Below are 17,033 nucleotides of genomic sequence, written 5' to 3' on the forward strand. Positions count from 1 at the left end.
AGGCTGTGTGGCACCTTGGGTGGTAGCCAAGGGAAGAAGAAAGGTAGGGCCCTGCCAACAGCACACTGGCTCCATGACCTCTGAGAATTCAGAGTGACTCTCCTGCAGCACACCCCTTGCAGGGCACCACCCATTTCCCCGCCTCCTCACTGTCAGGTTCAAATTCCACCTGGCAGAATGCTGCTCTGCATTTTCAGGTGAAGCCTAGGGAATACAGAAGCAGCCCTGGGAGCCGACCATGTGCCTGCATCGTCTTCCTGCCTGGCTCATCCTCGTGGCCTATGGGCTCCTGATGCTCCTCATCCAGGGCCAGGGTGAGGCTGCCATGGGGAGGGTGGTAGAGACCAGGTTGCAGCTGCCAAAGTGCACAGAGACAGAGCCTGAGCCTGGAGGGAAGGCACCAGGGCGGGGGAGTTGGTAGAGGAGACAGATGAAGGGGATGAGGGGCAGGAGGGTGAGCCAGAGAGGGTCAGAGCTGCCTGAGGACACCCCCATGGAGGAGTGAGCTAGTGTGAGGGGATTCTGAGGAGCACAGTATGGGCAAGTGAGAAGCCTCCTGGCAAAGGGACAGGGATAGGGGTCCTTCCTCTCCTGTGTGTGGCTGTGGCTGTAGCTACTACTCACCCTTGGATAATAACAACAGCAATATAAGAGCTTGCTGGTTACATTTGGCTCTGAGTGTTTTGACTCCTTGGCCAGAGAAGTGCTGGCAGCTTTTGTAGGATCCACAGGTAAGGTAAATGGTGCTGGGGGTTAGAGTAGCCCGTGGTACCACTTCTCAAAGCTGATCAGAATGACTGGTAAGTTCCCTTTACTCGTGAACTCAAGCTGGCATGGCTTGGATTATGTTCTAGAACAAAAGTGAAGTGCTCTGTACCTTCTAGAATTCTCTAGGTCCCTATCATAAAGTGTTGGCAGGAGAGTCCCATGCCCAGGGAGTGTCAGCAGCCCCGATCCCTCCCAGGGAAAAGGCTCCGAGTGTGGTTGTTGGACATAGACCCAATTTTCCCACTCTAATCTGCACAGAGGAATCCATGTTACCTGTCCCCCTTAGACCACCACTGATAGGCTTCCTCCCTTACCCGGGGTCTTGGAGAACCAGAATTATTTCAGCAGGAAGATTTCTCTATCTTCACTGAAAAATTCTATTTTCAACAGTGTTTTTTCTTGAACTCACATCCCCCCCCCCAAAAAAAAATAGTGAGTCAGGAGAGGGTATAGAATTGAGTCCCACAGTCTTCTGCCCACAGAGTCCTGGCTCCTCCACAGGCCCATCTAGGTCTTGAATAGGGTCCAGGTCTTACACACTACTCATCTTTGTCTCTCAACTAAATGGTCACAAACCCATCATTTCTGGTGTGACCTTTTCCACATCTGGACATGAGGACACTTCACACCACTACATACATGGTAGAGATTCCTCCTGCTGTTTCATGCAGGGTTTCTCCTAAAGGGAGCAGTTCCATAATGTCAACAGAGTCCAAGAAGGAATATTTAGCAGGCTTTGTCCTTTATAGTGACAAATATCAGGCATTAGTGGCAGTGGCCATGTGAATTACATGGACCAAGATCCCATCTGGCAAGGCACTATGTGGAGACAGCATGTTGGTAGGGACAGGAGTGTCTTTGGACTTGGAGGGATGCTGGCCAAATTCCTTCTCTGGTTCTGTGAGTACATGCTGCCCTGGCCTGACCTGTACCAGGTAGCATCAAATATCAGATCTTGTGGGAGAGAGGAGGAGGTTTGGAGGTTTTAACTTTTTCTTATGGAAACCAGCTCAGATCTGGCAAACTCTAGAGTGAGAACTTGAGCCTGGGGGAGGGAAGGCTCCAGTGATGTGGGAGCTGTGTAGATGACAACAATAGCAGGAGGACTGTGAACCTAACTGACAACTCTCTGCACCCTGAAGCACAGAGATGACTGGGACAGCCTGGGGGCTGCACAGCACCCAAGAGTGGGCCCATTCTGGGGTAGAGAGAAGAGTTAAACCCAATATACCCAACATCAACTTTTAATAAATATCATGACTTGGACAAGCCACATATATCTAGCTTGACTTTCCATTGGCTCCTTGCCTTGATCCCCAAGCCTAGGCAGGACAAGATTTGAATGGTCTGAACTCATAGCTCCCCTCCTAACATCCGGTTCTCACAACATGAATGATGCTTCTTTATGTCATTTCTTGTCTTCTCAAGCATGAGATCCTTGAGGATGGGAAACTTTAGTTCCATTCCCACAGTCCTCCTAGTGCGTGACATGACCTGGATAAGTTAGTGCAATGGACACTCTTTACTCATCAACCTAAAAGACATTCTGCTAGAAGTTGCTAGGTCTGAAGGATGGTGGCAAGTCACAAGGGCCTGGTGAACTAGGAAGGATAGGCTGTGACCCGGTCGAGTGATAGTGGTGGTGGGGATAGGGACAGGGATGGGCAGAAAGATTCTGAAGTGAATGTTGACAGATCAGGCTCCCTCCACAAGGCTGAGCTGAGGAGGGCCAACCAGGCCCAGTGCTGCAGATCAGCAGCTGAGTGGGCAGACATGAGCCTGACATGCATCTCTCTACCCACAGGCCAGGACTCAGTCAGCCCTATTCGAACCACCCACACTGGGCAGGTGCGGGGCAGCCTCATCCATGTGAAGGGCACCGATGCGGGGGTCCACACCTTCCTGGGAATTCCTTTTGCCAAGCCACCTGTAGGACCACTGCGCTTTGCAGCTCCTGAGCCCCCTGAACCTTGGAGTGGTGTGAGGGATGGGACCTCCCACCCGGCCATGTAAGTTCTCCTGGAGTCTGGGAAACCTCAGGGCTGGGGTGGGGGTGGGCACGCCAATCTCTGGGCCAGGTTGCATTGGCTCCTTCATCAACACTGCACTGCAAGGACTATGGTTATTGACCAGTCCTACTGTATTTTTTGCAACCTAATGCACCGGCTTTGAAACCCAGGCCCTAAATAAACAGATACATAAAAATATATCCCTCTGCATTGGGGCAATTACCACACTCATTTTTCCAAAGCAGGAGTAACTTTGCCAAGCCCCTGCTCAGGGCGTGGAACCAAACAGGCATTAACTCAAGGTGCTGAACCCAAGGGCAGAACACATGTCCCTGGATTTGACTTACTTCAGGTGTTCTCTCCCACCAGGGGAGATGTGTCTGGGAGAGGGTCGGCTTGGCTCTCTGAACCTATAAAAGACCTTGACTCCAGCAGTCGATGCTGCAGATCCCTGAGGAGGGCAACAGTGGTGGCTCCCTGGGGACCCCACCCACAGGGCCAAGGGAAAGGGGCATGTGCTTACAGCTGGAGACTCAGTGGAGGGGTGAGGTTTTCTGAGAGTCTTGAGTTGGGCTGTGGGATGCCCCATTACCCTTCTGTGAGAACTAACCTCTATCCACTCAGTCACCAGCTGTGTGGGGACACCTATGCTGTTACAGGCCTGAATGGGGACAGGGATAAGTGGTGAATGTCAACAAGGCAGCCAGTGTTTCCCACACAGGGCCCTAGAGTCAGGATTGCCCAGTCTCAGGGGGAGTGGGACACAAGTTCTCAACAACCTTGAGGCCTTCCTGGAGGTCTGGGCACCGTTCCAGTTTCCCCTGAGCCCATGGCCTGGAACTCAGTGGGAAATGACTGGAAAGAAGGATCATGTGAGGCAAGGCATCAGTTAAGGCAGGGAGTGAGGTTGTCTGGGATCCAGTCAGGACCTGAGGTCTGAATTGACCACTGCTCAGCCCCTGGAGTAAATGTATTCCATTGTCACCAGGTGTCTGCAAAATGCAGATATAATGAATACAGAGGATCTGAATCTACAAGGTATAAACTGGCCTCCCAGCCCCTTGTCAGAGGACTGCCTGTACCTCAGCATCTATGTGCCTGCACATGCCCGTGAGGGCTCTAACCTGCCTGTGAGTGTTAAGTCATGGTCAGTTGAAGGGTGAGAGAACATTTCCTTTGGAAGATGTTTAGAAGCAGGCTTGGGACATGGTTCAAGGTAGAGAGCCAGCACAATGCTGTGAAGGCCTGGGATTGACCCCAAGTATTACATAAGAATACCGATGACACTGGAAGACACAGGTTCAGCTGGCCACTACTGTGGTGTGAACTACCATGAAAAGTTTCTCATTATCATGTCCAAGAAGGTCTCTTAAGCAGGCAGGTAGCTAACCTAGGAATGGAGTCAGAGAGCCCTGGATGCTCTCAAGGCCAAATGTTCTGTCCCACTGATCAACTTACTAGCTTGTACCCAGCAGATCCATGCAGGTGCCCAAAGCTGCACTTTGAGATCACTACATTCAATGAGCGTGGATTAATTTGGGGACCAGAAATTGGTTGACACTTTAAATTAATGTTCAAGTGGGGTAATCACAGAAACATCACTTTCCTTCCCTTCAGAATAGTTCTGAGGGGAATCGTTCCAGGTTCTGATTTATGGATAGAATCCAAAGTATGGGAGGCCTGATCATTCAAGCTGAACTTACTCAGTCACCAGTGCCCCAGGTCATGAAGTACTACTAGAGCTCTGTGTGGGTAGCTACACAACCAAAGTGGTGTACAGACTAGGGGTTCAGCCAGGATGGAATTGGGCACAGTGGCTACCACATGGTATATCTCCTGATTTCCCAGGTGATGGTCTGGATCCATGGTGGTGCCTTGGTGATGGGCTCAGCTTCCATGTATGATGGTTCTATTCTGGCAGCCACTGAAAATGTACTGGTGGTCACTATCCAGTACCGCCTGGGAGTTCTGGGCTTCTTCAGGTGAGCCTGGGACAGGGATGGTCAATGGGGACTGAGTAGATAGAGGACCATCCATTGATCATCATCCTTGCATTTCTCAGCACTGGAGACCAGCATGCCCCTGGTAACTGGGGCTACCTGGACCAAGTGGCCGCCCTACGCTGGGTCCAGCAGAATATTGCCCACTTTGGAGGCAACCCTGATCGGGTCACCATTTTTGGGGAGTCTGCTGGTGGCACTAGTGTGTCCTCACATGTGTTGTCTCCAATGTCCCAAGGACTCTTCCATGGTGCCATCATGGAGAGTGGGGTGGCCCTGCTGCCTGACCTTATCACCAGCTCATCTAAAGATGTCTCCACAGTGAGTATCCTTTACTGCCCGAGGCCATATCTGCTGTCTCACCCTTCAACTTCAGAGCCTCTGCCACTCTATCTGTTCCATGGGAACAAAGACCATGCAGGTGTCTCCAGATCTGGCCACCACAACAGGGATTCTGAGGAGCTCAAAGGTCAGAATCCACACACCTCTGACTCAAGAGTTTGATTTTGCTCTGTGTTCTGCAAAACTGCACCCAGGGGTCCTCATCCTCAGAAGACCCATGTAAGCAGGTGTGATGGCTCCTCTGGCTGACACCTGAGCTTCAGGGAAGGTGGAAGGATTTCATACTTGCTGCAATACACACATGGCTCCCTTTGAGAATTATGGGTAACCTGCACACAGCTGAGACCTTAGGCAGCAACCCTCTCCCTGTCTGTCGGATGATTCAGCCTCTTTTTGGTGCCTTTACAGATGGTGGCCAACCTGTCTGCCTGTGGGCAAGTAGAGTCAGAGGCCCTGGTGAGCTGCCTGCGGGGCAAGAGTGAACAGGAAATGCTGGCTATTACCAAGGTAGGGCTGAATGGACGTTAGTGAGGAGACGTGGGTCATGGTGTAAGGAAAATACAGTGATTTCTACTGTGGAACAATGATGTCATTTCCAAGGCTTGGTCTTCTGTATCCTCATATTTCTGGGTGGGAATTGAGACAAAAATATGCTTAACCAGGTGTAGAATCTCTGAATGTTGGTCTGAGAATCATAAGATGAATTAGGATGCTTTAGAGGTAACTCAGGTGTCATTAGAAAAGAGACTTTGCTTCCCATAATCATGGACTTTGGATGTCCCCTTAGGTTTTCAGTATCATTCCTGCTGTGGTGGATGGGGCCTTCCTAACCAGGCACCCAAAGGAGCTTCTGGCCTCTGCTGATTTTCAGCTGATTCCGAGCATCATTGGTGTCACCAATGATGAGTATGGCTGGGGCATTCCCATGGTGAGAACCCTCTCCAAATCCCCATGATAGTGTCAGGTGGGAGCAGGTTTAGACTTCTTACCTCCTGGACATCCCACCCTCAACTCTAGACTATCCCTTCACTACACAGATCTTGGGCCCCCCTGAAATCCAGAAAGATGTAGACAGAGAGACCATGCGAGCTGTTCTGCAGAGAATATCAGTACAGACGGTGAGACTCCTGGGGTCCTGTGCCAGGCAAGAGGTCAGCCAGACACTCTTCCTCTTCAGTAATGCCCAGGAACAAAGATTGAGATATGTGCATTTGTGGGTGGGGCCACCGCACAGCTTGACACCAATGTCCTATTCCCTGACAAATTGCAAACCCCAATCCCTACCCTCAAAGCCTGTCTCCCTGCCCCAGAGACTACCTAACCTGACTCTCCCTGATCCCCTGGACTAGATGAAGTTGCCTGCCGAATGTGCTGAACTATTGATGGAGGAGTACATGGGAGACAACGAGGACCCCCACACCCTGCGACTCCAGTTCCATGAGATGATGGCAGACTTCATGTTTGTGATGCCTGCACTCCAAGTAGCACATGATCAGAGTGAGTGTGTCTGAACCTGAATCCTGGCTTCCTAGGAGACAGCTCAGAGCTGTGGGTCCCAGGTGAGGTCTGGTGTCAGGTCCTGACACATGTCTTTATCCAGACCCTGTTCTCAGGTACCTGAAGGCTCTCATCTCAGTAAATCCTTATGGCTAGAGTAAGAGATAGACATCACACTCATTTAACAGAGTAGGGGACTAAGGTAGTGGCACTCAAGGACTTGCCTGTAACCACACAGCCAGGAAGTCCAAGATATGATTTAACAAATAGCCTTCCAACTGCCCCTGATCCATTCTGAGCTTCCAAGCCACTGTGAAGATTCAAGCCAGCTTTGGACCTAGCAATTTTGTCACCAAGAATGACACATCCTGTCCACCCTCCAGGTTCCCATGCTCCTGTCTACTTCTATGAGTTCCAGCATCGGCCCAGCATATTCACGGACATGAAGCCACCACATGTGAAGGCTGACCATGGTGATGAGATCCTCTTTGTCTTTGGATCCTTCATCAATGGCATGAGTGGTGAGCACTCCTTGTTCCACAGGAGCATTCTCATGACTACAGGATGACAACTGTTCTCATTGTAAAATGAGAAACTGGGGCTTAGAGAGAGCAAGGGATCCAGTGTCTACCATCTTACAACTCAACAAGTCATTCCAGGTTTAGAACTTTCTGACTCCAATCTATGCTCCTTCCACCTGTTCGCACCCAATCTTGGTGTCTATTATAGGAGAAGAGGGGGTTGGGTAAAAGCAAAATCATTTCTTAAATGACTTCACAGTGTCCAAAAGAAGGAAACTTCTAGGCCAAGGAGGAGCCCAGTGTTGATTCGGTTAAAGGCTGGGAGTAGTAAAGGCAGGTTGGGCAAGCTGAGGGCCTGGCCCTGGGACTGTTGTGATTGGGAAGGGACACAAGCCTGGGGCTGGGGTGGTGAGTGTGGTACAGGAGTGGACAGCTGGATGGGGTTGGCCAGGACCTGGACCCTTGCTTCTTCCTCCCACAGTTGAGCTCACTGAGGAGGAGGAGCTGCTGAAAAGGAGGATGATGAAGTACTGGGCCAACTTTGCTCGAAATGGGTGAGGACACCTGAGCCTTTCAGCCTCCCAGGGGACACGGGCCCTCCACTGTTCCTCTTGTCAGATGTGACCCCATTAGCAATTGTGTGTTCTTTATCATATTCTAGCCCTGTACCCAATAGGAAGACCCACACTAAAAGAGGGTTCTTTTTTGGTGCAGGCCACTGTCTCTTCTCACAGTTGTCCAGAAAGTGAGCCATAGTGCTGGGCTACCATGGGAGCCAGTTTTTCTCAGGGAAGCGCAACTCAGGCCAGGTTGCTCTGCCCTGTGTGGAATGACACTAGTGAGAGGTCATTGCTTTCCTACATCAGGACACCTCTCTCCATTCCCAAATCCCCTGTGTGCCTGGCTGGCTGCCCTGTCCATAGTTGGGGTGGAAGGTCAGGTCTGATTTCAACAGAGCTCAGACTGACCCTTGCCCTTCCCTGCTGGGAGGGCATGTGCACAGGAACCCCAATGGAGAGGGCCTGCCCCACTGGCCACTATTCGACCAGGACCAGCAGTACCTGCAGCTGGACATCCAGCCTGCTGTGGGCCAGGCCCTGAAGGCACACAGGCTGCAGTTCTGGACCAAGACCCTGCCTCAGAAGATCCAGGAGCTAAAGGGAGCTAAGGACAAGCACACAGAGCTCTAGCTTCCTTGTCAGGAAGAAAGGGGTGTGTTAGGTGTGATGGGGTCTTCCTGTGGTGCCCACACATCCCACCCATTAAACAGGTTGATCCAATCATTCACATAGCTATTCATCCATACACTCCGCCATGGGTCCTCTCTTGTTAGACACACTCAGTAATTCCCAAGGAGGCTGTGGATGGGTAATCCAGTTAATGCCCACCTTCCTCTTCACCCCAGTGTGCCTGATCCCTCCCTCCCTTCCTCCCCTCTCCTTACCTACAACCCCTCCTATCCCCTCCTCCCAGTTGCCACACCCTCCCATGCTGATGGAGAAATTTTAGGAAGCGGAGCTGGTACTTTTCCAAACCCCTTGTCTACCTCTCAGCAAGTACCCATGTTCTCATACCAGTGGGACCTCTGTAGAGAAACTATATACCAGAAGCCACAGTGTTTTATTCCATCAGGCTCCTGAACAACAACAGCGACAGCAACAACAACTCCAATAATAATATAGTGAGGCACGGTGGCACATGCCCATAATCCAAGCCACTCAGGAGGCTGAGGGAAAAGAATTACATACTCTGTCCAGTCTGGCCACTAGGGGATACCTGAGCTCAAAATATAAGTCCTGGGAGAGTAGCTCAGTGGTGGAGTACTTGCCAAGCATGTACAAGGTCCTGGGTTTGATCACAAAGCTACTATCAAAATATAAACAAATAAACACAATAAACTGGATGGCTTATAAATAATGCAAATGTGTTGTCTTCTGTGTAGGAGGTGACAAGTCCAGAATCTAGGTGTTAGCAGTTTTGTTGTGTGGGGAGGTCTTGCTTTGGTTTCTAGATGGCACCTTCCCATTATGTCCTTACTTGGAAGAAGGGGTAAACAGTTCTCTTGGAACTAAGTATCAAAAACTATTGATAGTTCCTAAACCCAGTCCCCTCCCAAAGATTTTCACTTTCAGACTGGCTTGCTTTCTTCTTCTTTTTTTTTTTCAATCAAAGCTCAGGTAGTAGACTGATTTTATTTGTTATGCATTTGTGTGTGTGTGTGTGTGTGTGTGTGTGTGTATGCGCGCACGCGCGTGCGCTGTTGGGGATGAGCTTAGTGCATTAGAACTTAGTGTACTTAGTGCATTAGAACTTAATGCACTAGTGCAGGCTAGGCAAGCACTCTACCAATTCAGTTCTATCCCCAGCCCATGGAGACTGGCTTTTACAGTATGAATTTGCAGCACACAAACTTTCAGGCCAAACACTTAGAATGCCCACATCTAACCCACCCAGGCTACAAACAAAACCAAAGTTCCATATCCCTGAGCCCACCTGGAGATTAAGTGTCATCCATCATTAACATTTCAATCTACATGCACACTCATCTATTTCTGTCCCAAGGATGTGACAGGCCCATCCTTATGAGAAGCAGGACTGGCCTTTTCCTTTGGCTTCTGGAGCCTGGGCCAGCTGGGAGCATCCTGGAGAGCCAGGTGGGGTCCTCAGGGTCCTGTCTCCTGAAGTTGCCTCTTATTCTCTGTGGCTCTGCAGTCACTGTGAGCCCCACACTGACACAATCACAACACAGCTGTGAAGATGTTTCTCTGTGGGGTGTGTCCTGGAAGAGGTCTTGACATGTCAGGAGGCCCAGACACATAGCAGAAGAGATTCTTGATGTTGAGAGCCACAGCCAAAGGGGCCCCAGCAAACTTCCAGCTGCCAGCAAACTTCCAGCTGCCGGCTGATGATTGGCTCACAGTGGCCCCAGCAACATCTAGCTGATTGGCTCCTCTGCGGTGATGTTCATTGGGCTGTTTCCCTGCCCTTCAAGCTGCCAGCTGATGATTGGCTCACAGTGGCCCCAGCAACATCTAGCTGATTGGCTCCTCTGCAGTCATGTTCATTGGGCTGTTTCCCTGCCCTTCAGACTGCCAGCTGATGATTGGCTCACAGTGGCCCCAGCAACATCTAGCTGATTGGCTCCTCTGCGGTGATGTTCATTGGGCTGTTTCCCTGCCCTTCAGACTACAGAACTGCTCATTGGGGGACTTCTTTGGCTCCGCCCACGCGACCTAGCCAATCGGCCTCAAGAGCAGGAGGATTGTGGGAGGTGGTGGTTGGTGTGGGGGAGAGGCGTGTGGAAGCCGGTGGTGGCAGTTGGGCTCTGAGGGTTTTTCCTGAGGAGCTGTTTTGTTTGGCGTTTGTAGTTTTAAAAATAAAGTTTGTTTCTTTTCACAAGTGGCTCCTGAATTGTGCCCAGCCAGACTGCGGCATTTGGTGGCTCGCACGGGGAGCGACTGAGGGTAAGTAAACTGCTCGCCCCTGAGGGCAGGGCGAGAGGATGGGTAGCCATTCTAAGTTTACTCTTTTGTTTTGCTTCATTTTTGTTTTAAGTTGCCTGTCCCTAGAGATGAGTGAGACGGAAGAAAAACCGCTCACATCTGAGGAAAAACTATTTGCGTCTGAGGAACAGATAGGGAGAAAGGAAGGATGGACATTTCAGTCCCTGGAGATGAGTGAGACGGAAGAAAAACCGCTCACATTTGAGGAAAAACTATTTACGTCTGAGGAACAGATAGGGAGAAAGGACGGATGCACATGTCAGGAGGATAGAAAGGCTATAATGAAATTTTGTTGTTCCATTTTTATTGGATTCTGTCTCGGTTTGGTTTGGTGTTATCTTGCTGGGTTGTATTATAGTAGAAATACGGGATCAGCAATTAGTAAAAAACAAACCGAAAGAGTGTTAAGTAAATTGTTAGATGAAGGAGGCATCTCAGTAAAATCAAGAATACTCAGGGCATACGTTGATACAATACAAAAATATAGCCCATGGCTTTTTAAGGAGGAGTTGTTAGATATATCACAATGGAACCATCATGGTGAAGATTTAAAAAGAATAGAAAAGTACAACCCAGGGACTCTGCCAGTTGGCACATTGACATTGTGGGCGAACGTATCTGGTTTGCTTAGTCCAAAGCCTTCAGTTCAGACAAAGGTAGAGGAAGGAAGTTTAGAGCAGCAAAAGCCATCAGGGGAAAAGTTAAAACAGGAGACTGTTAATAACATCTTTCTATTAGAGAGTGAAAGTCTCCAACCAACAGCACCACCTCCATATGCTAGGAGGCTCCCAACCCCCGCAGTTGATAGTTGGGATCCTGAGACAGGATCTCAAGTATGCCCTGTATTTGAGGTAGGAGGGCAGCGAATTCACCAGGGTTTATTTTACAAAACAGTGAAGGAGCTAAAAGAGGCTGTAACAACCTATGGTCCTCAAGCACCCTTCACTGTAAGCTTGATCGAATCCATTACCAACTTAAATATGACGCCAGCAGATTGGGCTAATATGTGTAAAGCTGTGCTAACTGGAGGACAATACCTGTTATGGAAGGTTGCTAATGAGGAATTTTGCAAGGAGACGGCTATGGGAAATGCAGCAGCTGGTTATCCTCAGAGAAATCTAGATATGTTGTTAGGAAAGGGACCTTATGAGGATCGGCAGCAACATCTTGCATATGATCCTGGTGTATATTTACAAATTGCTGTAGATGCAGTTAAGGCATGGAAGACTTTACAAGGACATGGAGGTTTACAAGGTCAATTATCTAAGATAATACAAGGAGCGAATGAACCTTATGCTGAATTTGTAGATAGGCTTATTCAAACAGCTACCAGAGTTTTTGGGAATACAGAACAAGCAATGCCATTAATAAAACAACTGGCTTATGACCAAGCGAATCGTTGGTGCAGAGATATCATTAGACCATGGAAACAGGAAGATTTAAACAAATATATTAAATTGTGTAGAGACATTAATGAACAAGAGCAAGTCATGGCAGCTGCAGTAAAACAGGCTTTAGATGCCAGAGTCATTAATGAACAAGGGCAAATTGTGGCAGCTGCAGTAAAACAGGCTTTAGATGCCAGAGACATTAATGAACAAGGGCAAATTGTGGCAGCTGCAGTAAAACAGGCTTTAGATGCCAGAGACATTAATGAACAAGGGCAAATTGTGGCAGCTGCAGTAAAACAGGCTTTAGATGCCGGGCCAAGAACATGCTACAATTGTCAACAAGCAGGACATTTTAAAAGGAATTGCCCCATAGGAGGAGGGTTTAACAATACTAGGTATCAAAGGAATAGAATACCGGGTATTTGCCCACGATGCCGTAGGGGGAGACATTGGGCTAATGAATGCCATTCTCAAACCACCATAGAGGGTACTCCATTATCAAAAAAACGAGCAAGGACAAGGTTTTTATCCACAATATCGTGGACAAAGGCATCGGGCTCCGTTGCCAAAAAACGGACAGGGGGCCCCAATGCTCCGGGGCCCCAAACCACAAATATACGGAGCTCTGGAGGAACCCAGCAACCCCAGCAACCCTATCAGGGTAGTGCCCAGGGCATCAGATCCCTCGTCAGACAGACTAGAGGGAGCGCAGGGTTGGACATCTGCGCCTCCATCAAATCAGTACTAACTCCAGAGATGGGAGTTCAAATCATTCCCACAGGGGTGAAAGGACCTCTTCCCAAAGGAACAGTAGGCTTATTATTGGGACGCAGCTCTTCTACTCTAAAAGGACTTTTGATAAGTCCTGGAGTAATTGATCCCGATTATGAAGGTGAAATAAAAATTATAGCCAGTTCTCCAAAGGGTATATCAGTAATTTCACCAGGAGATAGAATAGCACAGTTACTAATAATACCATGCCTACATGATAAACTTTCCAGTCATGCTGTAGAAAGAGGTTCCAAGGGATTAGGCTCCACAGGTGTAGATTGGGCTATGCTTTCTTTAAATTTAGATTCTCGCCCCATGCTAAAACTAAATATTCAAGGACATGAATTTAATGGGTTAATGGATACAGGTGCAGACCTTAGCATTATCTCTCGTCAAGAATGGCCAAAACATTGGCCATTACAACAAGCCACTCAAACGCTTCGAGGCCTAGGAGTGGCGAATAATCCCGATAAAAGTGCAATGGTATTAGATTGGAAGGATCCTGAAGGATGTGAAGGAACTATACAGCCATATGTATTGGATCATCTTCCTGTAAATTTATGGGGACGAGATGTCTTAGATCAATTAGGTTTAACATTAACAAATAATATCAATCAAAATGCACCCACTATTATGGCTAGACAAGGTTTTAGGAAAGGAAAAAGATTAGAAAAACAAGAACAAGGTATAGCAGCACCAATACAAATAAATCAAGGAACAGACAGACATGGGTTGGATTTTCACAAAGGGCCACTGAGACAATAAAAATTACATGGAAATCAGAAAGACCAGTATGGGTTCCTCAGTGGCCCTTGACTAAAGAAAAGATACAAGTAGCCCATGATCTGGTCAAACAACAATTAGTGGAAGGACATATACAACCTTCTGTATCTCCCCATAATACTCCCATTTTTGTCATCAAAAAGAAATCTGGTAAATGGAGATTATTGCAAGATTTAAGAGCCATTAATAATGAAATGGTCATTATGGGACCTGCTCAATCGGGGATTCCTCAGTTGTCTGCTTTGCCAAAAACTTGGTATGTTTTAGTTATAGATATTAAAGATTGTTTTTTTTTCAATTCCAATTCATCCTGAGGATAGTCCACGTTTTGCATTTACTATCCCTGCACTAAATCATGAAGGTCCTGATCAGAGATATGAATGGAAAGTACTCCCTCAAGGGATGGCTAACAGCCCAACTATGTGTCAAATTTATGTTAACAAAGTAATCCAGCCACTTAGAAATCAAAATTCTGAGCTACAAATATTTCACTATATGGATGACATATTATTAGCACACAAAGCTAAAAACACATTGCTAGAATGTTATGCCACACTTACAAACTTATTAAAAAATTATAATCTAGAGATAGCAATAGATAAAGTACAATTAAATTTTCCAATTAATTATTTGGGAGTTCTATTATCCTCAACCATGGTCCGTCCACCAAAAATTCAAATACGAGTAGATCAACTCAAATCACTTAACGACTTTCAAAAGTTATTAGGAGACATAAATTGGATAAGGCCTTATCTAGGTATTCCAACAGGAGAATTGGGACCTTTATTTGATATCCTAAAAGGTCCATCAGATCCAAATTCACCCCGAATGTTGACGCCTGAAGCAAGAAAGGCATTAAAAATCATTGAAACATATATGGAAAATATGCATTTGGATAGAATTGATATAAGTTTGCCCTTATTATTTATTGTACTATCAACAAAAAATATTCCTACAGGAGTATTTTGGCAAGAAGGTCCATTATTATGGATACATTTATCTTATTCTCCTAACACTATTCTTACTAGGTATCCTGAGGCTGTAGGACAATTAATACTCAAAGGAATAAAAACAGCAAAGGCAGTGTTTGGAATTTCTCCTAATAAAATTATTACTCCATATACTATGAATCAAATTGATGAATTAGCTAATGAGTTAAATACTTGGGCAATAATCATGTGCAAATCTAATGTTTCATTTGATAACCACTTACCATCTAATCCTTTATTGTCTTTTTGGTCATTGCATCCTGTAATTTTTCCAAACATGACAAGAAAAACACCTATCATGAATGCTCCAAATATATTCACTGATGGGTCAAATAATGGTACAGCAGCAATAGTTACACCTGATCGAACTTTTACATTTTTAGTACCCAAACAATCAGCTCAAAAGGTAGAGCTTAATGCAGTATTACAAACTTTTGTGATGTTTAAAGATTCTGTATTTAATTTATTTTCTGATAGTCAGTATATAGTTAATGCTATAGTATCCCTTGAAGATGCTGGTAGGATTTCCCCTTCTTCTACTGTTTTTTCTTTGTTTTCCACTATACAAAGTTTAATCTGGGACAGAAAAGATCCATTCTTTATAGGACATATCAGGGCACATACAGGATTGCCTGGAGCCCTTAGTTTGGGCAATGATTTAGCAGATAAAACTACACATGACGTACATATTTTCTCTATACTAGAAGAAGCTATAAATTTTCATAAAAGGTTCCATGTCAATGCTAATACTTTACAAAAGCGTTTTAAAATAACTAAGGAGCAAGCTAGACAAATAATAAAACAATGTCAAAATTGTGTGACCTTTTTACCACAAGTTAATCTTGGAGTCAATCCTAGAGGATTGATACCTAACCATATTTGGCAGATGGACGTCACACACTTGCCAGAATTTGGAAAATTAAAATATTTGCATGTTACAGTTGATACTTCTTCTGGATTTTTGATGGGCTCCCTTCATGCCAGAGAAAAAACTAAAGATGTTATAGCTCATTGCTTACAAAATTTTGCCACTGTGGGCATTCCAAAACAGTTAAAAACAGATAATGCCCCTGGTTATACGTCTACTTCTTTTAAACAATTTTGTTCATCATTTGGCATTACTCATATAACAGGAATCCCATACAATCCACAGGGACAAGGCATAGTTGAAAGAGCTCATCAAACTATTAAAATGTACTTATTAAAGCAAAAAGATGGAATTGGGAAGGGGTATATATTCCCCAAAGATAAACTTAAAATAACCCTTTTTACTCTAAACTTTTTAAATTTGGATTCATCAGGACTTAGTGCTGCAGAAAGGCATATGTGTCCAAAAAATGTACATAAGCCCAAGGTACTTTGGAAAGATATTCTAACAGGACAATGGAAAGGTCCTGACCCAGTAATTGTCTGGAGTCGGGGGTCTGTTTGTGTGTTTCCACAGGAAGAACAACAGCCGATTTGGATTCCAGAGAGATTAACCAAGGTCCTGACCCAGTGATTGTCTGGAGTCGGGGCCCTGTTTATATGTTTCCACAGGAAGAACAGCATCCGATTTGGATTCCGGAGAGATTAACTAAAATCCTGACCCAGTGATTGTCTGGAGTCGGGGGTCTGTTTGTGTGTTTCCACAGGGAGAACAGCAGCCAATTTGGATTCCAGAGAGATTAACTAAAGCGAATTCTACAGACCAAAAAGAAGATGATTTGGCTCAAATCAATAATAGCTGATATCCAAAACTCCAATTTGGCTATCCTTACATCTGCGACAGAACCAGGATGCTTTTTTCAATATCTGTTTTATTATTGCCCTTTCCCATATCATGAAGTTCTATTTTGTTTTTTGAGCTCATACAGACCTAGGTTAATGTTTTGCTGATCAGTTCTATTTGTTTTCTTTTTTGACTATTGAGTTTTTAAACATTGCAATGGAGATTTCACCTGTAAAAAGTTATAAGGCCTTTACTATTATGTTATGTGTTGTATGTATTATATTATGTGTGCACACTTGTGTTTTGTGTTATATGTTTGAATGTACATATGTCCATATATCATATATGATTGTGCGCTCATAAAAAATAAAAAAAAATGGATCCAAAAATTTTTTTTTTATTCACGTGATTTAAATGGTTTAATTTAAATTGGGTAAATAACTGTTAAGAATTATTTTAATATGTAAACAAAAAAGAAGGTTAACAGATCTGTTTGTTTACTTTCACCTATTCTTTTCATTATATTTAATAATTCTTTTCAAAATAATGTAAATTGTTAAGAAAATTGTTTTCTTTTAGTGCCTTCTAGAATGTTACACAATTATTAATATTAACCATTATTGCCAAAATTCCTATCTTCATCCCAGTGCCGGTGAAGATAATGTAAATTGTTAAGAAAATTGTTTTCTTTTAGTGCCTTCTGGAATGTTACACAATGTTTTCTTTAGCCATTATTGCCAGAATTTCT

At 45.7% G+C, this 17,033-nt stretch overlaps 1 protein-coding gene across 1 annotated transcript; it reads left to right on the forward strand.

Annotated features, from left to right (window-relative positions):
* Positions 1–213: 213 nt before the first annotated feature.
* On the forward strand, positions 214–9,033 carry LOC113178107 (cocaine esterase-like). The gene is made up of 12 exons (XM_077793407.1): positions 214–314; positions 2,573–2,777; positions 3,766–3,907; positions 4,626–4,759; positions 4,840–5,098; positions 5,528–5,626; positions 5,907–6,047; positions 6,157–6,237; positions 6,469–6,616; positions 7,000–7,137; positions 7,619–7,691; positions 8,141–9,033. The coding sequence occupies exons 1-12, from the start codon at positions 239–241 to the stop codon at positions 8,325–8,327; spliced, it is 1,683 nt and encodes a 560-aa protein (XP_077649533.1). The 5' UTR covers positions 214–238; the 3' UTR covers positions 8,328–9,033.
* Positions 9,034–17,033: the final 8,000 nt, after the last annotated feature.

The sequence above is a fragment of the Urocitellus parryii genome, chromosome 15 (assembly GCF_045843805.1).
Source record: "Urocitellus parryii isolate mUroPar1 chromosome 15, mUroPar1.hap1, whole genome shotgun sequence".
NCBI lineage: Eukaryota > Metazoa > Chordata > Mammalia > Rodentia > Sciuridae > Urocitellus > Urocitellus parryii.